The 22,773-nt window shown below is 42.1% G+C and overlaps 3 protein-coding genes across 5 annotated transcripts; all 3 read left to right on the top strand.

The window, feature by feature from the left end:
• The first annotated feature begins 512 nt into the window (after positions 1–512).
• On the top strand, positions 513–6,318 carry LOC114768505 (axoneme-associated protein mst101(2)-like). Its single transcript, XM_028960841.1, has 8 exons — positions 513–740; positions 1,009–1,064; positions 1,141–1,196; positions 2,074–2,099; positions 2,200–2,368; positions 2,834–4,849; positions 5,767–5,843; positions 5,997–6,318. The coding sequence occupies exons 1-8, from the start codon at positions 627–629 to the stop codon at positions 6,033–6,035; spliced, it is 2,553 nt and encodes an 850-aa protein (XP_028816674.1). The 5' UTR covers positions 513–626; the 3' UTR covers positions 6,036–6,318.
• Positions 6,319–6,456: 138 nt separating this feature from the next.
• tmco6 (transmembrane and coiled-coil domains 6) lies at positions 6,457–12,852 on the top strand. Of its 2 annotated transcripts, XM_028960843.1 has the most exons (13): positions 6,457–6,594; positions 7,230–7,354; positions 7,436–7,545; positions 7,654–7,837; positions 8,446–8,550; positions 8,635–8,726; positions 8,973–9,089; positions 9,191–9,305; positions 9,498–9,678; positions 10,526–10,620; positions 11,215–11,382; positions 11,593–11,715; positions 12,668–12,852. In XM_028960843.1, the coding sequence occupies exons 1-13, from the start codon at positions 6,504–6,506 to the stop codon at positions 12,677–12,679; spliced, it is 1,518 nt and encodes a 505-aa protein (XP_028816676.1). In that variant the 5' UTR covers positions 6,457–6,503; the 3' UTR covers positions 12,680–12,852. The 2 variants fall into 2 exon arrangements, with proteins under 2 accessions (XP_028816676.1, XP_028816675.1); XM_028960842.1 differs by having other exon boundaries at positions 8,446–8,726.
• Positions 12,853–13,331: 479 nt separating this feature from the next.
• On the top strand, positions 13,332–22,261 carry hars (histidyl-tRNA synthetase). 2 transcript variants are annotated; one of them, XM_028959991.1, is made up of 13 exons: positions 13,332–13,498; positions 16,334–16,423; positions 16,607–16,726; positions 17,049–17,144; positions 17,395–17,520; positions 18,596–18,703; positions 18,866–18,964; positions 19,326–19,419; positions 19,561–19,688; positions 20,260–20,532; positions 20,703–20,819; positions 20,898–21,044; positions 21,783–22,261. In XM_028959991.1, the coding sequence occupies exons 1-13, from the start codon at positions 13,409–13,411 to the stop codon at positions 21,840–21,842; spliced, it is 1,548 nt and encodes a 515-aa protein (XP_028815824.1). In that variant the 5' UTR covers positions 13,332–13,408; the 3' UTR covers positions 21,843–22,261. The 2 variants fall into 2 exon arrangements, with proteins under 2 accessions (XP_028815824.1, XP_028815823.1); XM_028959990.1 differs by lacking the exon at positions 13,332–13,498 and adding an exon at positions 15,931–16,080.
• Positions 22,262–22,773: the final 512 nt, after the last annotated feature.

Genomic DNA, 22,773 nt, shown 5'->3' with positions numbered 1-22,773 from the left:
GTTTGTTTAATTTTTTTTCCATTTTTAGTTTTAGCTGAAAAAATAATAATTATACCCAAATACCTACTATTTAAAATAGGTCAAACTATTGACTATTAAGAATATTATACTGGATAGAACCCTATTGTTTAGCTTCTTGTTAATAATTGAGAGTCAGAAAGGAGTGAAAGATGTTTTGTGCATTACATAAAATGACAGAATAATAACAAGAAAAAAAATTATCATTCACAGCCCTATGTTTTTTTTATTTGCTTCATTTATCAAATCTGGGTTGTATCACGCTATTTTGTTCCTTTGCTGTTTGCTCAGATTAAGTGCTCTTTATAATCCAAAAAGGCAAAATATGATTTATTATGCTAAAATAAGTGCGTTCTCGATGTTTTGTTTGGTAAAGCTGAACAGCTTACATATAGACCTAAGTCAACTTACGATACCAGACGAGTTACGACTTTTGTTTAAATAATACATTTCCCGGCATGCTCTACAGACCCTCGCCGGAAGTATATCTGCAGGTCGAAGGTGAAAGCCTTTCCGCGCACAGCAATGAGTAGAAGTCCGAAAATGTCTCCAGTTTGATAAACTGTTTTACCTTTTTTGTTTTTAATTATCCTTCGCGACTTTGAAACATGACTTCAGAGGAGCGAGCAGGGGAAACCGACCTGATCGGATTAATTTATCATCACCTGAAAGACAACGGATATAAGGCGGCGGCCAGCGTGCTGAAGAAGCATGCGCCTCTGGTCAGTCCCACTTCCACGCTGCGCGCGCGGGGTCGCGCCCACGTGTGCGTTGTGTTTACGGTGTCGGAGGAAGAACTTGATCTCGACTCTGCGTCTACCCGATACGTAGTGTTACTTTTAGCTGTGGTTCGCGACGTGCGTTTGCAACCCTCTGAACGGCGCTGCTGTTCAGAAATAAACAAACAAATAAATTGCAAATGAGACGTGCGACTGTTTTCTTTATTGTTTTACTGATTTTACTGTAATAAAACGAATGCATATATTCCAGGTAGCAGCCAGTACAGCAAATACCTCACTATGGAACGTGTACAACAAATGGGCCGTGTGAGTGTCTTACTTATTAATAAACGTTATAAAAATGTTTCTTGGGAACTTTTACATGATGCTTTTGTTCATGCAGTGGCTGTCAACTGTCGGGCATCAAGCCTCCAAATACTTCAAGCACACCGTCAACAGGTATTCTTACTGCGATCATGTTTAGTGGGTGGGTAGATGTGTAAAGGTTTGAATTTAATTACATCAAGCGGTGGTGAAGGTATAAAATAAAAATGCCCAAACTCCCTCATGCAGTGGTCAGTACCTGGTCTGAGGACTGACCTGTTGATCCTGGTGAAATGATGAGCACGGGCTGTCGCACAGAACACAGGAGATGCTTGAATTGCTGAGAGGTTATGTGCAGGCAGCAATGATGACCGATCAGTGCTCATGATGACCCCTGTCCACCTCCCAGGGTATCTATGGTGCAAACCGTGGGTCGTCCTGAAGATTGTTGTAGACAACATATCTCTTTTTATTGTGGGGGTTCACCAATCGACATGATATCATCAGATAATGGCTCAGTAGCAGAGTGCCAATCTATGATCTATTTAGTTAAATTGTAGGAGTTTCTCTTTTTCTACATCCATCAGATTTAACATGACCAACTTTAAACAGCATGTCCAGAATTTGCCAAAGAATCCGTGCTTCATAATGAAAGTATGCCATTCGAACTCTGTTACTTTCAGTATGATGATGGGGTCTGTCAGGAATGCCGGCGAAGAGGTCAATCCTCCAAATTTCCTAGATCTCACTTTTGATTTAGCATTTACTGGAATGGACGATTCAAGCCTGTAGTTTTAGTATTGCAGCTCCACGTGGCCACATGTTATCCCAAACCTTTTTTCGCCTTCGATATTGTCCTCAGGCTACTGTGTTAATTTTCTTTCAGTTATGTTGTAGAGTTATACACTTGTTATGCACTTCCATTTGCACCAATGAAGTTTTTTTTTTTTTCCTCTGCTCTCTGAACTTTCCTCTGTCTGTTTAGTTACATTTAAATGTTTTCCTTTTACAGAGAAAGCCAGGAAAAGGTGTTCAAAGGTAGGCTGTTGTGTGTACAGAGATTTTATATAGTCCTATATATTGTTACAATAAGAATGTATTCAGTATATTGATCTGCCCCTCGTGTGCTTTACTGTAGGCAGGCAGAGAGAAAAAGAACAGGGTCAAATCACCGACTAAAAACGCAAAGAAGAAGAAGAAGAGTGGCAGTGTACCATGCCCGTCCGTGCCCGTCACTGGAGACGTGTCTGACTCGGACAGCAGCCTGGACATGGACAAGTGGAAGACGCTGGCCATGATAATGACCGGTACCACTACGCCAAACACGAGAAAATACTCTGCGGTTCAAACGTTCCGGGTCATTGTTTTAATTGTCATATTTTCCATTCAGTCGTTGACTGAGTTTGATTAAGATGATGTTGAGCCCACATTTTCTGATCCAACTGATAATCAAATTCAGTTCAGTTTTATTGCATTTTTAATCAATTTAATAATCTGACAGACTTGACAGTATTCATTGGAATTCGAGCCTAATTCTTGCTGATAATTGTCCTATACAGATAATATGCATTTATTAACTGGTTTTTGTAGATAGTATTGTCATTTACAACATTAGAAGGATTTTTGATAGCTCTGATGTTAATGAATCAGATCAATACAATTCAACGACAAGGACAATGATAAATGACCTAAAACATTATTGTGTTTAAGAGCATGATAGGAGTTCCCAGCACTAAATACCAGTAATGCTGTTCTGACTGCCATGTTGACAGATGAGCAGATGATCGCCAGACAAGAAGCCATCGCATCAGTGGATCCCAGCGGCCCGACTGTATCTCCCGCCAAGAAAGAGAAGAATGTCAAGAAGCCCAAATCCAAGGCCTCTCCTAAAGACAAAAAAAAAGAAAATAGTGCCAAACCCAAAAAGAAAAATACTCTGGGAATTGACAAGTCGACGAATACTTCATCAAAAGATGAAAATGCAGATGGCGGGAAACACTGTAACGAATCCCGGCCGAGCTCAGCAGATAAAACTGCTGAAATACATTTGAAACAAACAAATATTGTGGAAAGTAATCAGACTCCTTCAAAAACGGGCAAATCCAAAGGGAACGTATTAGCAGAAAAAGATGCTGGTGTCTCTAAATCTGAGAAGACAAAGTGTCAGAATGATTCAAATCCACAGACTTTTGTCAAAAATGGCAAAGCAAAGACTCCTTCAAAGCACAATGGAGCTCAGAGCATCTCTACTGATGAAAACAAAGACCGTCTTCTGAAACAAAAAAAGGTCAAATTACTGACCGATGAAAGTTGTCTTATTTCTCCAAATGGCAAAACCAAGACCACAAACGAACCCCCCACCTGCCCTGAAGCCGCATCTGCCCTGAGCTCCTCAGCAGACATCACAGAAGACCCGTCCCAACACAGCGATGCCAAAAGGGACAAGAGTGAGGAATCTTCAGATGTACCATCCAAAAAAGAGAGAAAAAAGAAAAAACGACAAATAGAGGAGGCCACAGATGTCCCCATCCAACCCGAGACGCCAGAAGAGCCACCCCAAACGTCAGCCATGGCTGAGAAAAAAGAGAAACACAAAGACAATCTTCTGAAACATAAAAAGGTCAAATTACTGACCGATGAAAGTTGTCTGATTTCTCCAAATGGCAAAACCAAGACCACAAACGAACCCCCCATAGACCATGAAGGCAAGAACTCATCAGAAGAGAAAATATGTAAGACCTCATCAAAGAAGAAGTCAACGTGTCTTATTGAGGAGAATTCTCAAACACCTTTAAAAACTCCAAAGTCCAAAAAAAACAAGAACCTTTCGCAAGATCTTGAAGACACATCTGCCCTGGCCTACTCAGCAGACACCACAAAAGACCCGTCCCAACACAGCAATGCCAAAAGGGACAACAGTGATGAATCTTCAGATGTACCGTCCAAAAGAAGCAAAAAGAAGACTGAATCCCAGCCCAGATCAGCAGATAAAAATGAAATCCATTTGAAACACACAAATATTGTGGAAATTAATCAGACTCCTTCTAAAACTGGCAAATCTAAAGTCTCAAAAACTCTGTCGGATGATGGCGAAGGGGATATATTACCAGAAAAAGATGCCGGAGTCTCAAAATCAAAGCACAATGGAGCTCGGAGCATCCCTACTGACGAAAACACAGACAATCTTCTGACACATAAAAAGGTTAAATTACTGACTGATGAAAGTGGTCTGATTTCTCCAAATGGCAAAACCAAGACCACAAACGAAGCCCCCATAGACCATGAAGGCAAGAACTCATCAGAAGAGAAAATATCAAAGAAGTCAAAGTCCAAAAAAACAAAGATCCTCTCGGAAGATCTCGATGCCCCATCGGCCCTGGGCTCCTCAGCAGACATCACAGAAGACCCGTCCCAACACAGCGATGCCAAAAGGGACAAGAGTGAGGAATCTTCAGATGTACCGTCTAAAAAAGAGAGAAAAAAGAAAAAACGACAAATGGAGGAGGCCACGGATGTCCCCATCCAACCCGAGACGCCAGAAGAGCCACCCCAAACGTCAGCCACGGCTGAGGTAAAAGAGAAGAGTAAAAAAAGGAAGCACAGAGAAGAAGATGCCCCAGAGCTGGACCCTGAACCGAATCCCCCCGAGCCGAAGAAGAAGAAAAAGATCAAAAAGAAATGCGAACAGGAGGAAGAGCAGGGGATGAAGACTCCGGCGGAGACAGACGTAGCGCAGGAAACGACAGACACCACGGCAACCGCCGATGTCTCCTCCAAAAAGAAGAAAAGTGAGTAAAACAAGGCGATGTCATTTATTAGACCACATGCAGACCACATGATCTCGCCTCATGATTGGCTGGGAAGCGCATTGGGATTCATGGAAAGATCTAGATCAGGGCTGGTTGGGCCGGTGAGGGAAACGGTGTTTTGAGACAACGTTTCTCTCAGACAGTCATAAAGCCTCTAGGTCATCTTTTCTTATTATGGCAAAGTTTTAGGTTGTTTTTGGTGATTTTGTTGGCTGCAACTACTCTGTGGCAGTCATGGAGACTTAAGATGGAGCCATTTTGAAGAATCTAATGCAAGAAACATATTTAGTATTTTTTGAATCAGGAAAAAGTGAAGTATGTTTGAGTGTTTTTCCAGAGTCGCATCTTTTTACACTTCATGGGGCTTTGTCATCATCAAAAGCCGCTATTGCTGCTGTGGTGGCCTAGCGGTTAAGGAAGCGGCCCCATAATCAGAAGGTTGCCGGTTCGACTCCTGATCAGCCAAGGTGCCACTGAGGTGCCACTGAGCAAAGCACCGTCCCCACACACTGCTCCCCGGGCACCCACTGCTCACCAGGGGTGATGGTTAAATGCAGAGAACACATTTTGTTCTGTCACCGTGTGCTGCGCTACAGTGTTTCACAATGACAATCACTACACTTTCACTTTGTGAGATGCTCATTAACATGAGCAAACGATAAGAAAGTGTTCAGTATAAACATTCAGGACTGTTGGAAAACCCGTCCCCGTCGTCTAACTTGAGCCAAGATTGTGAAATGCCGCCATCGCAGCAATGACTCCCTGATTTGGAGAGATGTTCAACAATTTGACATTTTTTTGGTTTATTATAGAACCTCACTTGTGTTGTACAATATGACAATTTTGATTTCTAAATTACACTTTACTTTCCTCTATTCTGTTCAATGTACGTACAGAGAAAAAGCACCAGGAGAAAGAGACAGAAGAAGTGGAGGTGTCCGGACGTGAGGCTGACGCGGCAGCTGCAAAGAAGGTATTTTATTTGCCGTTGAAATTTCTCTCAATATGGCTCGTGGTGGTTTGTAACTTAGCTGATTGTCTCTGCTGCACAGCAGTCGTTGTTTTAGGTCTAGCTATGCGGGTATGTGGTACGGGGATTTATTCATTTAAATTTTTTCTTTTCCAGAAAAGGAAGTTGCTAAAGAATACACAGGATCAAGCATGAGGAAGTGATGAGAAGGCAATGGTGAATGGAGGCGAAGAAGGACCTGTGCACCTTTTTATTTCCCTTTAAAAAAAAAAAAAAAAAAATCCTTCATGACTCAAAGCTGAAGTTCAAATCTGGGCACCCTACATAATGTAGATTTTTTAAAGAGACTGTTGTATACAGCAATATATGGTTGCTTTATGTGTATGTACACAATTTTACATGTTGTAAAAAGATTTTCTACAACTTTTTAGATTATATTTTTCCTAAGAGTGAACATCGTGACCGCCGTTCTCGCCAGGGGGCGCTGTCATTTGTTTTAATCGGGATCCATTCACAACACCGGCCGCAGAAGAAGGTCGAACAGCAGCAACAGGGCAGGTTGTGGGCAGGTCTTCAGCACCGACAGGGACGTTTAAAGTACAGCGGGCGTGTGTTAGTAACTTTATTTTTTAAAACTATTCTACCCCTGAACGCGATGCGGTGATGTGGCGGCTGAGAACGGTCGGGCACAAGGCTCGTGGTCCGGGGATCCGCTCAGAGGAGTTCAAGTTAAAGAGACGCGAGCGAGAGAAAGGTAAAAAGTAGGATTCATCCAAATGTATTTTATACTTTGTCAGGTGTTCAAAACGAACGGTGAAGGAAATAAAAGAATATATTATTTTAAATGAAGTCATTCTTCGTCTTTTTTTAAAATCCTGCACACCGGCGTTTAGCCTGAAACAGTCTCATGCACAATAATAAATTATAATAATATCAATGTAAATATATATAAAATGACCATTTTAAGTTTTATTTACCTTACTTATTAATATCCAGCAATTATGAAAACCCCGCAAACGAATGCTAGAATGATGAAAAACGGAAGTGAAATGAACCCATAAATATTCCAATGCAGAATGGATTTAATTTCATTACTTAATGATGGTCTTTAACTCAACACTGTTAAGGCAGTTGAAGTCTGGCGTAACAAGGAAATAATCATTTTTTAAAAAGATCTCTTATTGTGTACTAAAATATTTACTGGGACAAAATGAGCCCAGTTCAGGAATATTGTCGGCTTTGCTCCTTTTCCAACTTCCTTTAGTGCCGTATAGGGACTGATGAGCAAATTCCATGAACTTGTCACCTTAATGCCTCAAAATATTTTAGCTTTGTCTAGAACAGATGAGAGAGTTTTAAAACCTGCAGCGGTTCCCCTTTAAATCGCAGTGCTGCGGCAGGCTCGACGGGACCGCCATCTCGTCAGCAAAAGGCTCCTTCTGCATGACTATGATGAGGAGGAAGGAGATGAAGAGCACACGCGGGCCTCGGTTAAGCCTGCATCCAGTGAACAGGTGACGTTCGAGCCCTATTAATGAACAAATATCTCATGCTTTTAATTGTGCCATTTATTTGTTCGTTTGTTTGCTGCCAAGGTTGTGGAGATAATGTGCAAGCTTCAAACTGGTGGTGAAGACAAGGCCACCGCGCTGCGTTCGCTCAGAAATGTGCTGAGAAGCCCTGAGGTCCACGTCGCGTTCATCCGGTATCTCCATCCGTGCACTGTTCCCTGCCACGTTTACCGATACGCCTGGTGCGCAGCGTTTCAGTGACGCCGTTCCTGCTCGTTGCATGTCTGTGTGTTTGTGCGCAGGTTGGAGAACAGCGTGCCGGTTCTGGTGGGTCTCCTGAGTGGCTCAGATGCCCAGTGTCGTGTGGAGGCAGCAAAATGTCTGCACCAGCTCTCTCACTCTCCTTGCCCCAACGTGGGGCTCGCATGTCTGCCAGCCACCCCCTACCTGCTCACCTACCTCTCAGGGCAGAGAGGCAAGTTTACTGTAAGTGCACTTAGTTACATGCACTTACACATCATGCACATCATTTAATGTCATCTCTCTGATCAATTAAAGAAGTCTCAATGCCGGTCCAACAATGCACAGATTCTTCAGTCAAGTGGAAGTGTATGTACTTATGAATGCAGTCTACATGACATTTGTTCACTCTGAATGCAAACACTGGAGATGGGAAAAAAAAAAAAAAGCTCTGTTTGCCATTGCCTAACCTCAAGTGAAAGTGAAGTGATTGTCATAGGAGCAGTGTGTGTGTGTGTGTGTGTGTGTGTGGATGGTACTTTGCTCAGTGGCACCTTGGTGGTTCAGGATTCCAACCGGCAACCTTCCGATTACGGGTCTGTTTCCTTACCCACTGGGCTGCCACTGCATGGAACTAAAGTAACAAGCCATTAATGATGTCAATGTAAAAAAGAAAAGAAAAAGTGTAGTTTTTGTAGGAAAACATGAAATAAATATGTATGAAATAAGCACTCTGCTTATATGCAGTAGTGGTGCTTAACAGCCCACTGTGAGCGCATCATGCTGGATAAAAATGAATGCTGGAATGAAAATGAATGCTGGATAAAACCATTTTCCCTTTTTTTTATTTTTAGGAGTTGTGTCTTTACACGCTGGGGAACCTGTGTGCTGAGAGTGAGCCGGTGAGGGAAAGGCTGCAGGCCCAGGGGATAGTGATGGCGCTGGTCAGCTGTATACAGGTAAGCATTTTCCAGGGCATTCATTCAAACTGTGTGAGAGGACAGGTCCAGCAGCGGATTTGGACTGAGTTTGTGCTCCGTCAGAACCATGGTGGGAGTCTAGCCGTGCTGGAAGCTGTGGCGTTTACGCTCTCCCAGTTACTCCAAGCCAGAGAAGGCGCTTCGAAAGTTGCACCGTGAGTCTCACCCACACAGCTGACTTCCAGACACAACCCAACATTTTGAACCACCAGTATACAAAAGCATTACTGAGTAACAGTAATATGTGTAAATAGTGCTTCTCAGATGCCAAGTACCACTTATTTGACTGGCATTAAAAAAGGTTTTTGACATTTTTATGTATTTTAGAAATGTGATCTCCACACCTCACACATAATAAACATTGTTTCCTGCAATGCTGATTGGTGGACGATTGCTCGCAGGTTGGTTTTGACTTTGGGACTGATCCCTCATCTCGTTGCTGGACTGACCCCTGACCCTGAGTTTGGCATTGGAGCTGCTATTGAATGTGCTTGGTGCTTGCACTACTTGGCCAGCTGGTGAGGGATTGAAGTTCTTTTGAAGAATCTGTTTTTTTTTTGTTTATACCCGATTAGTGAAAAAGAAAAATTGAGCAATGCGTTTCCTGACTCCCTGACAGCGAAGTGGACAAAAGTGAACTGATCAGCCAAGGTGTTGTGTCACGTTGCTCCTCCCTCCTGATAACTCTTGAAGAGACTGTGGCTCAAGGTGACCTTCAAGAAGGATTGGAGCTAGTATGTCTTAATACCTTCCCTACATTTTCAGTCTTGAATTCTGTGAAGTGTTTTTTGATTGAAATTTGGTGTATTCCTGGTTATCTTATGAAAATCTAATGTAACATATTTTGAGGATATGCTTGTATAGTGGGGCAGCCTAAAATGTAATGTTTCGTTAATTTTTTTTATTTTTTCTTTTACCCCAAACAGCTCATTTGGCCCTTGGTCCGTTGCCTGGGCAATCTCCTGGCAAGCAGTGCATGCGAAAACACTGAAGAGTGTGTGAGGGACACCCGTGTCCTGTCTGCGCTATGTGGATTTTCTCACAGGGTCCTCCAGATGCACCCAGCCCTCACAAAAGAGACTCTTTGGGTAGTGAACAACCTCACAGGTACCACCACTTGGGCTGGACGATCTCTCAATCGATGACTGTTCTAAAATTCAGCTCATGATGGTCATGATAAAAATGGCAGAAGTTGGCATATTTTGAGTGCTGACATTACATTTAAATGGAGACTTATGGCTGCCAGACATCCCAAGAGAGTCTCGTTCATATTTAGGGGCAGTGGTGGCCTAGCGGTTAAGGAAGCAACCCTGTATTCAGTAGGTTGCCGGTTCGAATCCTGATCTGCCAAGGTGCCACTGAGCAAAGCACCGTCCCCACACACTGCTCCCCGGGCCCCTGTCATGGCTGCCCACTGCTCACTCAGGGTGATGGGATAAATGCAGAGGACAAATTTCACTGTGTGCACCGTGTGCTGTGCTGCTGTGTATCACATGTGACAATCACTTCACTTTAAAACTTAAAAAAAAAAAAATTTAAACTTAAATTTTTTTTTACAAAAAAAATATTGACTGATGCCCGCAAATTTAATAAAATATACTTGAAACTAGAGCAAGTAATTTTTTAAATAAAAATTAAATATTAGAAATGTTTTTTCCTCAACATCTTAGAGCCTTAGAACCTTCTGAATGTCTTGTTTTGCTATGTAAACCAATCTAATCTAATCATTCAATTTGAGTATATCTCAATGTTTTTGCCTTATTGCTCAGCACTAACCTTCACCAAAATGCACCAGATTGTGGTGAGAGGTTAAATATAATAGACTGTAAAGAATACACAGATTACATTATTGCACAGATAGTCATAATATAATATCACATTATTATATAACATTTAATTTTGCATGTCGGCACAACAGTGTAAAAGTAATAATCAAATTTTTTTCTCCCAATAGCTGACTCCCCTGCATGGTGTTCTGCTTTATTGTCCTTTGGTCTGTTGCCCGGGCTTCTCCAGCTTCTACCTTTGTCTCTTGGAATCAACTGCATGGTGAGTGCAGCCCAGAGCAATTTTACATAAATAAATAGATAGCTAGGTGAACAAAGTTGTGGTCAGAAGTTACATACACTCATTGTGGACTTGAATGTAGTGGTATTTTAATCAGGCTTTTGCTTTTGAAGAAACAGTTCATCCTGTAAGTTTTCCAAATTGTGCTATGTTAAAGGATTATTCCAAAACGTATTAAATTTGCAACACCCCATGCTTGAAAATTATGCACATGGCCCAGCGGGTAAGGAAGCAGACCCGTAATCGGAAGGTTGCCGGTTCAAATCCTGAACCGCGAAGGTGCAAATGAGGTGTCACTGAGCAAAGCGCCGTCCCCACACACTGCTTGTCCTGTGCTGCAGTGTTTCACAATGACAATCACTTTGCTTTCACTTGTGTACAATTAGGTAAAAATGTAAAAATTGGACCTCAAAATGTGAAAAATCTGAAGCATTGTGAATACATTCTTGATGCACTGTTTGCGGGACAGCCGACTTGCATTAAGAAGTTAAGCACTTCTTCATGTTCCTGATATTTTGTGATGTTGTATGGCTTTACTAAACCTTTGCCTTAATGTTACCCTCTTCATATGTGCAGGTGCTGAGGATTGTGGGCAATGTTGCTCATAAAGGTTCGGTATTCTCCCTCATGTTGACACAAGGTGGCCTCCTCCCTCCTCTCTGTGCCACACTCAAGATGGCAGACCCCGAAGTTGTAACTCTGAGTCTAGAAGTGCTGTACCTGCTGGTGACAAGTAGCCAACAGGTGGGTCTGTAATCACTGATGGAGAACTTTAAATAGAAATAGAACTAAAAAATATCTTCATTGAAGTGTACTTTCGGGGAGTTTGGTGGACAAACTGTGATTACATGCTTAGTTGAGTATGTTGTGTTTGGGCTCTGGCCCTTCGTGACCTTGGGTGTAATGTAAGACAACGGACAGTCAGCCTCGCCTCACCAAGCTTTTTTTCTGCAGGCGGGGGAGGAGTTTGTGAAGCAAAATGGCCAGTCCGTGCTCGAGATGATACAGTACAGCAGTGACGAAGCTTTACGACAGCGGGCTGCCGCCATCGTGGACTTGCTGCCACAGGCTGCTGCTGTAAGATAACAAGCAAACATCCTACTACTCTGTACACGCTCTCACACCGGCCAACAGTGCCTTGCAAAAGTTTTCACCTCCCCCCTTGTTACATTCCAACCTGTAATTGAAATGTTCTTTTAATCTGCTCAAAAAAAGTTGGTGAAATACATTGCACCACACAAATCAATGTAACACTTAAACAACACAATGTAACTCCAAGTCAATCACACTTCCGTGAAATCAAACTGTCCACTTAGGAAGCAACACCGATTGACAATCAATTTCATATGCGGTTGTCCAAATGTAATAGACAACAGGTGGAAATTATAGGGAGTTAGCAAGACATCCCCACTAAAGGCGTGGTTCTGCAGGGGGTGACCCCAGACCACTTCTCAGGTCCTATGCTCTCTGGCTGATGTTCTGGTCACTTATGAACACTGGCGGTGCTTTTACTCTAGTGGTAGCAGGAGTCTACAACCCACACAAGTGGCCCCAGGACTGCAGCTCATCCAAGACTTTTTCTTTATTCAGATCTATGAGGTCTTATTTTTGTGTTCCCTGTGCATTGTATATGAAATTGGCAAGTATTCAACCCCTTCATTGAACTCCAGAACGGGTCATGGAGTTTCTGTCCATAGGACCACAATAAGCTGTTAAACTCCAGAGAGCTGGGCTAAATGCAAGAGTGATTACTTAGAGTTAAAAATAAGAAACCACGTTTTTAGTTTGCATGTAGGTGACTCCCCAAATGTGTGGAGAAAGGTGCTCTGGTCAGGTGTTTTGGCCAAAAAATGCGATGTCTGGTGTAAACCCAACACATCCAATCACCCTAAGAGCACCATTGCCAAAATGAAACATGATGCTGTCAGTAACTCAAGTAACATAATTGCATAGGAAGATTAAAAACAGAATCATACAGAGCTGTTGTTGTTGAAGCGGTTTTGTGATTTCTTTGTTTTGGTGTCCATAGGATGAAAGGTGATGATCTCAACGTTGTCCAAGAGATGCATATAAAATTTGCCCATTGCAAATCCTGTTTAAAAGAAAAAAAAAAAAAGTGCCTCAAAACATTTCATCCAGTGCTTGATTTCTGTTACATGAACCTTTTTAATGACTATGTTATTTTTGCTACAATAAAAAAATCCTGCAAGTTTATTATAAGCTTTTTGACTGTATTCATTTGAGTGAAAGTGTGTGTGTGTGTGTGTGTGTGTGTGTTGGCCCCTTTACCTACACTTTGTGGTCCAGCTCACCCCAAACCATCTCGATTGGGTTCAGGCCCGGTGACTGGAGGCCAGGTCATCTGCCGCAGCACTCAATCACTCTCCTCTGTTCAGTCATAGTTTTGATGCCTTCAGTGTGAATCTACCAATGTAAATGGTCATGAAAATAAAAAAACACATTGAATGAGAAGGTGTGTCCAAACTTTTGGCCTGTGTATATTTGTACTATATTAACTATGAAGGGTTGTGAACAGTAGTCATACAATAAGCTTTAGGAAAGAAACGATTTTTTTTAGTTAATTACATTAGTAAAGTATTTGATGTTTTTGGAGCTCCACATTTTCCATTTACTTGTGGTTCAAGTTCAATGTTGAAACTGACGGTGGGCGTGGCTTGCCTGTGGGCGTGGCGATGACGCGTTACTCCTGCGACACACGCTCCGTCTCTCGTCCACTTCACACGCAGCCGAGCCGCTCCGCACCAGCGCCATGGCCGACCAAGCGCGGCTCCAGGAGGCGATTAAAGCGCAGGGGGAGGTGGTCAGGAACCTGAAGGCCGAGAAGGCGAGCAAGGCGCAGGTCGGTAGCCGGGCGGAGCGTCCTGCCTCCCTCCCTCCCTCCTTCACGTTGTGCTCGAACGGGAGATGTACGTGTCGGCGGCGTCGCGCACGGCTCTTTCCCACGTTTCCCGGGGAGTAAAATGAACGTGGAATGAACATTTATGTAGTTCGGTCCGCGCCGCTTCCGTCATGTTGTCGCTCCGCCGCTGCTGAGTTTCTGTTTCGGCCGTGTTTTCACGTGGGTCGAATCCGCAACGCAGATGATGTCCGGGAGGTGCGCCGTGTGTGTGTGTGTGTGTGTTGTTTGAGGTGTGTGTTTGGCTGTGTGTGTTGCGAGCGGCTGATGCAACCGTTCGGTAAACTGTGGATGTTCCTGCGGTTACGGTTCCTCCCTAACGTTTTAAAATGAAAATGTCGCCGCAGGGACGCGGATCCCTATTGACAACATGACAAAGTGAAAGTGAAGTGATTGTCATAGTGAAACACTGCAGCGCAGCACACGGTGACACAACGAAACATGTCCGCTACTTTTAACCATCACCCTCGGTGAGCAGTGGGCAGCCATGACAGGTGCCCGGGTGTGGGGATGGTGTGTGGGGACGGTGCTTTGCTCAGTGGCACCTTGGTGGCTCGGGATTCGAACCAGCAACCTTCTGATTAACCGCCAGGCCACCACTGCCCACCACTAACCCTTCTGTTGTGCTGCAGCTCAAATTCTATTAGGTTTTGAATGAGCGATTTTAAAAACGGTGATTCCCTGGAACAGTTTCACTTGCGTCCTTTATAAAACTCAGACCGAAATAAAGCGTGTCTCTTCATGTTCTGAGTGACGTTCCAATACTTCTGCAGGAGGCACACCCTCAACTTTGGTTTTTATATATGATTTCTTTATTAAAATTTCAAAACCATAAATTTGCAGTGGTGGCCTGGAAGCAGCCCCATTATCAGAAGGTTGCCAGTTCGATTCCTGATCCGCCAAGGTGCCACTGAGCAAAGCACCGTCCCCACACACTGCTACCCGGGCGCCTGTCATGGCTGCCCACTGCTCACCAAGGGTGACGGGTTAAAATCACCCACATTTTGTTATGTCACCGTGTGCTGTGCTGCAGTGTTTCACAATGACAATCACTTCACTTTAGAAAAATGCAGAAACAAATGTTATAATAGTCTAAAGTTGTATGATGTGAGAATTTGTCAGAATGCTGCAGTTTGGAAGCATGTAATGTGATTTTTTTTTTTTTTTTTTTTGCACGTTATTTGCATATTTCACTCCCTGAAAAGTTTTGGCTGCGTTTATAATTAATCAGTCATTGGATGAGGGCATGCCACACTCTGCAATGTGAAACCGCTGTTCAACTTCGCCTCAAGTGATTTTCTTTTTTTGTTTACATAAAAAACAGATCAAGTATTGATTTACCTGAACCGTTTATTGCAGAATTTCCCAATTTTCATGTAACAATGAAATGTGTAGAGAAAGAGACAAAAAGTCTCCACGGTTCAAATATAGAATTATTCTCTGAGCGGCAATCTAATTTGGTTTTCCATCTGTAGACTTGCTTCTAGGAGCTCATTCATTACGTGGTTTGAAGAGACCAAGACCCAGATCTTCTGGCATATCTCTAGATATTAACAGATTTTTCTGTTAATAAAATGAAATTGCCATATTCGTTTTCTCATAATTTACTATTTTCATGCTTGAAACTTGCTGAACAGTTTCAGTGTTACTTGTAAAGTGTTAGTGTTACTGTAACTAGTAAACCTACTACTGCCTAAAACCTTTGCACACTACCCCTGACATAATAAAAGGGTTAAATAAATTCATACCATCTTACTTTTCAACAATTCTGTAGCCATAGAAAACCTGATCGTGCTGAAGTGAGCAAGTTGCATTAGAACTGCTCACTCTCTCACTCACATCCCATCCCAGGGCACTGGGCACAGGGAGGGTGTGGAGCCATTCCACCGCACAGAATTCGAATTACTTCAACATTGACACAGAATGAAAGTAGTCTTGTGTGTGATGCCCTTGAGATAAAAACCGGTTGTTCCAACGTGTTTGTGTTCATAGATGCCTTCAGAGTAGGAGCACTGATTGTGTTTTTGAATTTGTGTTCATCTGCACTCCTACTCTGGGAAGCTTTGTGAATTCAGCGTTCTGAAATCCTCAGTTGATTTTTGACCCGAGCTTCCTCTTATGTTTTACCTCCTGGCTGCTGTGATGCCACACGCCCCTAGTGATAGGGATGCTCATCACTTTTCTCCTGTTCTTACTGTCCATTGCCGTGGAAACCCATCCCTTCATTCTCATCTGTCGCTGTTGGGCCTCTGGACCGGCTTGGGAATTCCTGAATCCTATATGATGGCTGTGGAACACTGTAAATGATCCCTGCGGATGGACTAAAACTCATTTTCTGCTTTGGACTCAACATCTTCTGTTGGTCTGGTGCCTGTGTTTCGTTTTTTTTTTTTTTTTTTTGCACTGCTAAAATGAACACTCTGGGCCTGGTGACACTGCGGGTGTGTGCTGGTCTCATGGGCCGCCGGACTCTGCATGTGCTTCCACGTCTGCAACGCTCCTCCTCTGGCATGACCATCCCACAGGTAAACACACACACTCTCTCTCTCACACACACACACACATCATGGTTCTAAATTCAGCCACATCAAGTTCATAGATCGCACACACTCCCACTATAATCGATCTTTATAATGTAATGTATGGATTGTATCGGTGTGTAGTGGGTATGGGCTATAACTGCTTATATTTAATGATTGATCATTAAATACCCCATAAACCGACCAGACTTCCCATCACCACAGGCAATGATTACAAGGTCATCTCTGTGTGTTTCAGATTGATGAGGAAGTTGCCAGACTCTTACAGCTGAAAGCTCAGTTAGATGGAGACGATGGGAAGCAAACGTTTGTCCTCAAGACACCCAAGGTTTGAGAGAGACCATTTTAACACCATTTTGTGTAAACCATTTACCATCATTTATTTTTGCTGCTACTGGTGTCCAGAATACTTTTTCCATTTCTTCTTTTTTATCTTCATGTTTTTGTTTTTTTATTAAACCTCCTGTAAATAGATGTTTATATAGATAAAAAATATATATATTTTTTGCAGGGAACCCGTGATTACAACCCCAAACAGATGGCAATCAGAGAGAAGGTCTTCAACACTATCTTCAACTGCTTTAAACGCCACGGCGCTGAAACCATTGACACGCCAGTTTTTGAGCTGAAGGTATTCCTTTCTTTCCATTTTTCTATTAACTGTTTTTTTAACTCTAATGTTAGTGTTTATGCAACGCTGCCTTATCCATTCCTGTCACAGCCTGTCTTTGGAATGTGCAACTCATTGGGATTTGCACTGATTGCACTCATTATCCATAACCACTTAACACATCAGGGCTTCAGGTTGCCGTTCACTCAGATATGTGTTTTGGGAAAAACCAGAGAACCTGAAGGAAAACTCACACAACTCACTTCAAACGTTTATACTAATTTGTTGTGAAATATCACTGACATTTGTGTCAATTATTTCTGTCACCTCTGTTTTCCGTCAGGAAACGTTGACCGGGAAGTATGGGGAGGATTCCAAACTCATCTATGACCTGAAGGACCAGGGAGGGGAGCTGCTGTCCCTCAGATATGACCTCACCGTATCCTTGGATAACCTCGTTGCTGTGATAAAGTCTGCTCGGTTTTTAGTATGTTCGAAGTTAGTGGTTCAATTACTTGGACATGAACAATATTCTGCGGTTTTGATGGTAGCCCAGTGTTCATAAAACTCAACCAGCTCGACCTACTGATACAGACTTGTCTAAACCTCCGTTACGTGAAGATTGCAGTGGAAGAGCAAATTTCGCTGCTGGACTTCTTTTATTATTACCTTAACCTTTCTTCCTCCAGGTGCCATTCGCCCGTTACCTGGCCATGAACAAAATTACCAACATTAAGCGCTACCACATTGCCAAGGTGTATCGTCGTGACAACCCTGCCATGACCCGTGGCCGTTACAGAGAGTTTTACCAATGCGTGAGTCAGTGTTTCTTATCCAACAGCCACTGCAAGGAAGCACAAGAATAAAGGAATTATCCAAATACTCACATTTTCCTAATTATGTACATTAACTATTTACAAGAGGTACAATATACTACTATATACTGTTGGGAACATTACTGTGGAATTGAAATTCAGTACAATTACAAGTTACCCTTGTAAAGGTTAGCTATTTCAATTACTATATAAAATACTGTGACAACTTTTGTAAAATGTGAATGACTATTCTCTTACTGTCAACCGTTTTGTAATCTGGCAGTGTTTACCTTATATGGCAGTACTAAACATTGACTGTCAAACTGCTCTCAATACATGAATTAACATTATAATTGATGAATTGAACGAAGATAATACAGCCACCACAAGGTCAGTCTTTAGGTCTAATTCTACTGTAAAATCATACAGTTATAAACCACTGCTTAATCAAATATTTAGCATTCAATAGCACAGAATAATGCGAGGAACGTGTGAGGGTTGGGCGTGGTTCCTCCGTACATCTCCCCTCCGTCCCGGTAAACCGGATAGTTCACTGTCAACACACCTGGCCTAATAGTTCTGATATGGAATATACTGCTATAATCAACATGTCCATCTTGTTTTCAGAGCTGTTTTAATGCTTTGTTTCTATTGGTGGTGCAACAACGCATCACAGCGTGCATAGGTCAAAGTTCAATAGGATTTATCTTTGACAACGGTGTACGCAGAATCTCTGTATGGCAATCATTTTATATTTTTTGGACTGTTTCTTAATTCTCTGTGTGGCGTAGCGGACCCATAATCAGAGCAGGTTCAAATCCTGAACCGCCAAGGTGCCACTGTGGTGCCGCTGTGCAAAGTACTGTCCTTTCATGGCTGCCCACTGCTCACTCAGGGTGACACATTTTGTTGTGGGTTTTTTTCTGGGTTGGTAAATACTTGCCTATGAACCAAAAGACCCAGCTTATTACCATTATGATCCTGATCAAGACACTTAACTTGTCCGAGTAACTACTGATTGTAAGGATAAGGCCGTCTGTTTTGTGCTGTAAATGTTCTGCCTGTTCCGGTTCAGGATTTCGACATTGCCGGGCAGTACGATCCGATGATCCCTGATGCGGAGTGTCTGAAAATTGTCCATGAGATCCTGAGTGAGCTGGAGCTGGGTGACTTCCGTATCAAGGTACAACATAGAACACAGAAGGACGTGGTGTGTGTAAGAGAGAGTGAACCCACAATGGAATAGTCTGACTAGAACTGTGAAAATGATGTGTTATACTGTTATTAAGTGTGCACTGCAACGTCGGGGAAATTGAGCGTGTCTGTTTAAATTGAATTTAAACAGGTGAATGACAGACGGATTTTGGATGGAATGTTTGCTGTGTGCGGGGTTCCGGATGAGAAGTTCCGTACTGTCTGTTCTACTGTGGACAAGCTAGATAAGGTGCGCTTATTTTTGTTTTGTTTCTATCATGCACTGTTGAATTTTCATTTCACATAGTCCATACCATGACATGCCTGCAGTAAAAGCGGTTGCTGGTGACTTTTAATGGACTTTTCATAGTAAATGGTCATTTTTTTGTGTAAGAAATAATCAGTAATCGATTGTGCTTGCTACTTGTTGGCCAATTTACTGTGGTTGCAGGCCATTATTCTTCTTTATGAAATTACTTTGTGCTGTATTCCATTTTCCAAATATATAACCTAGCAGCCAATCAGAATGGAATAAACAATGAATAATGTGCAAGAGGTGGAATTTTTCCCTTTAAAACAAAACAAGTTCATATAAACACTGTCTATTGTAGTTGCCATGGGAGGAGGTGAAGAATGAGATGGTGAAGGAGAAGGGGCTACCAGAGGAGGTTGCTGATCAGATCGGGGGCTACGTCAGCCTGCAGGGTAAAGCACCCCATGCTCACCCCTGCTCTAATAAGAGGAAGATGTAGACAGGATTGTTCTTATTTCTGGACTGAATATTTTGCCCTTTTTTATTTTATTTATTTAATTTAAAGACTTTTCTGACATCTGCATGATCTACAGGTGGCATGGACCTAGTCGAGCGACTGCTGGAGGACCCAAAGCTTTCAAAGAGTAGTGACGCAGTTGCTGGTCTCAAAGACATAAAGCAGCTCTTCGTCTACCTGCAGCTGTTCCGGATCACTGACAAGGTCAGAGGTTTCACTTGGGACATTCTTTAAAGTGGGTGAAGTGGTGGTGTGCAGTCACAGATTCACAGAGAACCACGGAGATTTGGACACCCCAGCAGTTCATATTATGTACAGCGTGAGGCTTATAACCATCTAAAATATGGACACAGAGTATCCATTTATCCTTGTAAAAATGAATACATTAGAGACGAACTGAAGCCACGTCACGATGCAGGTTCCGCAGATCATTTACATCTAAGTAAATATTGCCACACCCTATTACAATATAGTAGAATTAGTGAAAACTAAAAGTGAACAAATACCAGTGATGGGAATAACAGTGTTACAATAACGCCGTTACTGGCAGAAAAAAAGGCAAGTATTTACCAACCCACAATGTATGAAACAATGAAGGGCTGGATAATGAATGTGATACACTTGATCAGGGTATGAAAACTGAGTAGGGCGGAGGGTTTAGACCCACTGATTTAGGTAATCTTTTTTACGACAGAAAAAAATACACTACAAGTACAACAAGTGCCTTGTATGTGTAGTTGTTTATCTGACCTTTTATTTAAATGTGTGTCTGTAGGTGGCATTTGACCTCTCTTTGGCACGTGGCCTTGACTACTACACAGGCGTGATCTATGAGGCCATCTTGACCCAAGCTGGTGTGCCCCAAACCCAGGACCCTCAGAATGGGCCAGGGGTCGAGGAAGCCTCTGTGAGTGTAGGGAGTATTGCTGGGGGTGGCCGATACGACGGACTGGTGGGCATGTTCGACCCCAAGGGCAGGAAGGTGCCTTGTGTTGGTGTCAGTATCGGCATTGAAAGGATCTTTTCTATAATGGAACAGAAGGCTGAGGTGAGAATGATTTATTGTTGAATTAAGACTAATTCTGTATTGGTTTTAATATGACAAGCCCTCTTTTTCTAACTAACTTGATCAATTATCGAGATAATATTCTGCTTGATCTCTGTGATAAAAAGCATATTTTGTGTGCCCGAAACAGTTTTGAAATGTTTCCCCCTCAGACCTCGGCAGAGAAAGTGCGCACCACAGAAACTCAGGTCATGGTGGCTTCTGCACAGAAGAATCTTCTGGAAGAGAGACTCAAACTCACTGCTGAACTGTGGGATGCTGGTGTCAAGGTGAGGGGTGTTTTTGTGGTAACACGTTCATTTGCCCCCGAATGCGGTGTGCCCACTCTTGTTTGCATGTCTGTCCAGGCAGAGGTGATGTATAAGAAGAACCCAAAGCTGCTGAGTCAGTTACAGCACTGTGAGGACACTGGGATTCCTCTGGTCGCCATTTTAGGAGAGCAGGAGCTGAAGGATGGAGTGGTGAAGCTGCGCAATGTCACCACCAGGGAGGAGGTGTGTGTTTCAAAATTTTGTGAGGACAGTGGTAACTAGGTATCATATTTATTATATAAGTCACAGTTTACTACAGCAAATCCTAAATTATTTGTAAGTGACTATTTTAGTCAACAAACCTTTTTGACACAATGAGGACGAGACTTATATGCTGGTCATAACTAATAAAATATCATGTAATATTGTTGACTAATAAAAACAAGACTAAATATGGTTTACAAGGTAAACTATACTTTGTTGATTAAAACGAGACGTTATTTCCTCCCATTTAAACACGTTATTATATTGCGGTTTCGGTTTCCTGTATCTCCCATCTGGTCAGTAGATGACGTCACTTCCACAATACGCAATTGCGATATTAATTTGATTTCAGGATACTTGTGATAAGTGAACTGATGGATGGGAGAAAATGACTAATCTTTGGACGTTCATTCTTTACAATGAAATGGAAAAGAAAATAGAATGTGTGGTTGAAAAACATGGAACAAATCAGAGCATCTTCTGTGTCTGGAATGGATGTATTCTTGAGTCTATAGAGTAACAATAATATAATTAAGTTAACCTTGTTTTAATTAGGAAATGGGTTTGACTAAAAGAAAATGTTTTTGTATGTTTTAATACAGGTTAAATAGAATTGTATTAATTGTAATTGTTACTAAACAAGCAAGCACTATACCTGCTGTAATCAAACTCTACTTTGCAATTAAACAATGGCCTACATGTTTTTCTCTTTTTCAGCTGAACATCCCAAGAGACAGTCTAATTGAAGAGATCAAGAAGAGGACAGCAGACTGTTGAAAGCCACACACACACACACACACACTCTTTCGCTTTAATGTGTCTTTAATGCACCCCGATCTCCTGAGTGCAATGCAACTTCCTGTGGCTCGGTTTACATCTTTTACAGTTCTGTGCATTCTGCAGTATAAATGGTGTTTCTTCAATTCCAAGGACCCCAAGGTATAAAGTGAACGTGGCACTGCTTTAGTCACAGAAGAGCTAAAGGTCTGTCTTGCTTAATCTAAAATATAATCCAGTGGGACTTCTACCAGGGAAAATCCTGTTTAATATTTTAACTATCCCAACACACCACAAGATTAATCAGCCTCCAACTTGGAAAGTTGACCATAAATAAAGCCTGTCTTCAAGAAATATTGAGATTGGAACAGTTGTATTCTTGGTTCAATATTCAAAAATAAACTTGTCATTGATTATTAGAGGTCTTAATTTGGTTGTCTTAAAAAGCTAGTTTGTGGTGGATTTTCACTTAATAGGTCAGGTTTACAAATGAATCACACATACACACAAATTTTTTTTTATAAATGCTTCATTGTCGTTTCTTTTATTTTAAAAGCCCCTGAAACCAAAACCTTCAGACTGAACAAAAGAACCTGACAGGATTCCTGGAGACCTGCCTCCATGCAAGATTAATCTGTCATTTTGCACTCAAACACACAAAGCAAAGAACGCTTTATATTTTCATTCTAAATTCTCAACCGAACCAAGGCGTTTTATCAAAGGCCTGTACACCAAAAAGTAGTGAACATGCATATAATAAATACAAAAAAAATAAACCACACTTTGTGAAAAGCAGTCTCCGCTGTGAAGTGTACACACACACAAAAAAAAAAAAAGAAAAATCCCTACTCAAACAGGGCAGTAGAATCCCACAACTGAAATCACAAGATCGTATGACCTCCAATTCACCTCCATGGTTCATGTTGATTAG

This window comes from Denticeps clupeoides, chromosome 18 (genome assembly GCF_900700375.1).
Source record: "Denticeps clupeoides chromosome 18, fDenClu1.1, whole genome shotgun sequence".
NCBI classification, from domain to species: domain Eukaryota; kingdom Metazoa; phylum Chordata; class Actinopteri; order Clupeiformes; family Denticipitidae; genus Denticeps; species Denticeps clupeoides.
The sequence above is the reverse complement of the archived record's forward strand: the minus strand, read 5'-3'. Positions and strand labels throughout refer to the sequence as shown.

Excerpts from the sequence above, each read along its gene's own strand:
- LOC114768505 (XM_028960841.1), top strand. The coding sequence starts at position 627 with ATGACTTCAGAGGAGCGAGCAGGGGAAACCGACCTGATCGGATTAATT. Across the intron at positions 1,197-2,073 it reads TTCAAGCACACCGTCAACAG|AGAAAGCCAGGAAAAGGTGT; the intron begins GTATTCTTACTG and ends TTCCTTTTACAG. Across the intron at positions 2,369-2,833 it reads GCTGGCCATGATAATGACCG|ATGAGCAGATGATCGCCAGA; the intron begins GTACCACTACGC and ends CCATGTTGACAG.
- tmco6 (XM_028960842.1), top strand. The coding sequence starts at position 6,504 with ATGTGGCGGCTGAGAACGGTCGGGCACAAGGCTCGTGGTCCGGGGATC. Across the intron at positions 6,595-7,229 it reads GAGACGCGAGCGAGAGAAAG|TGCTGCGGCAGGCTCGACGG; the intron begins GTAAAAAGTAGG and ends TTTAAATCGCAG. Across the intron at positions 9,306-9,497 it reads TTCAAGAAGGATTGGAGCTA|CTCATTTGGCCCTTGGTCCG; the intron begins GTATGTCTTAAT and ends TACCCCAAACAG.
- hars (XM_028959990.1), top strand. The coding sequence starts at position 15,967 with ATGAACACTCTGGGCCTGGTGACACTGCGGGTGTGTGCTGGTCTCATG. Across the intron at positions 17,145-17,394 it reads CCCTCAGATATGACCTCACC|GTGCCATTCGCCCGTTACCT; the intron begins GTATCCTTGGAT and ends TTCTTCCTCCAG. Across the intron at positions 20,820-20,897 it reads TGTGGGATGCTGGTGTCAAG|GCAGAGGTGATGTATAAGAA; the intron begins GTGAGGGGTGTT and ends ATGTCTGTCCAG.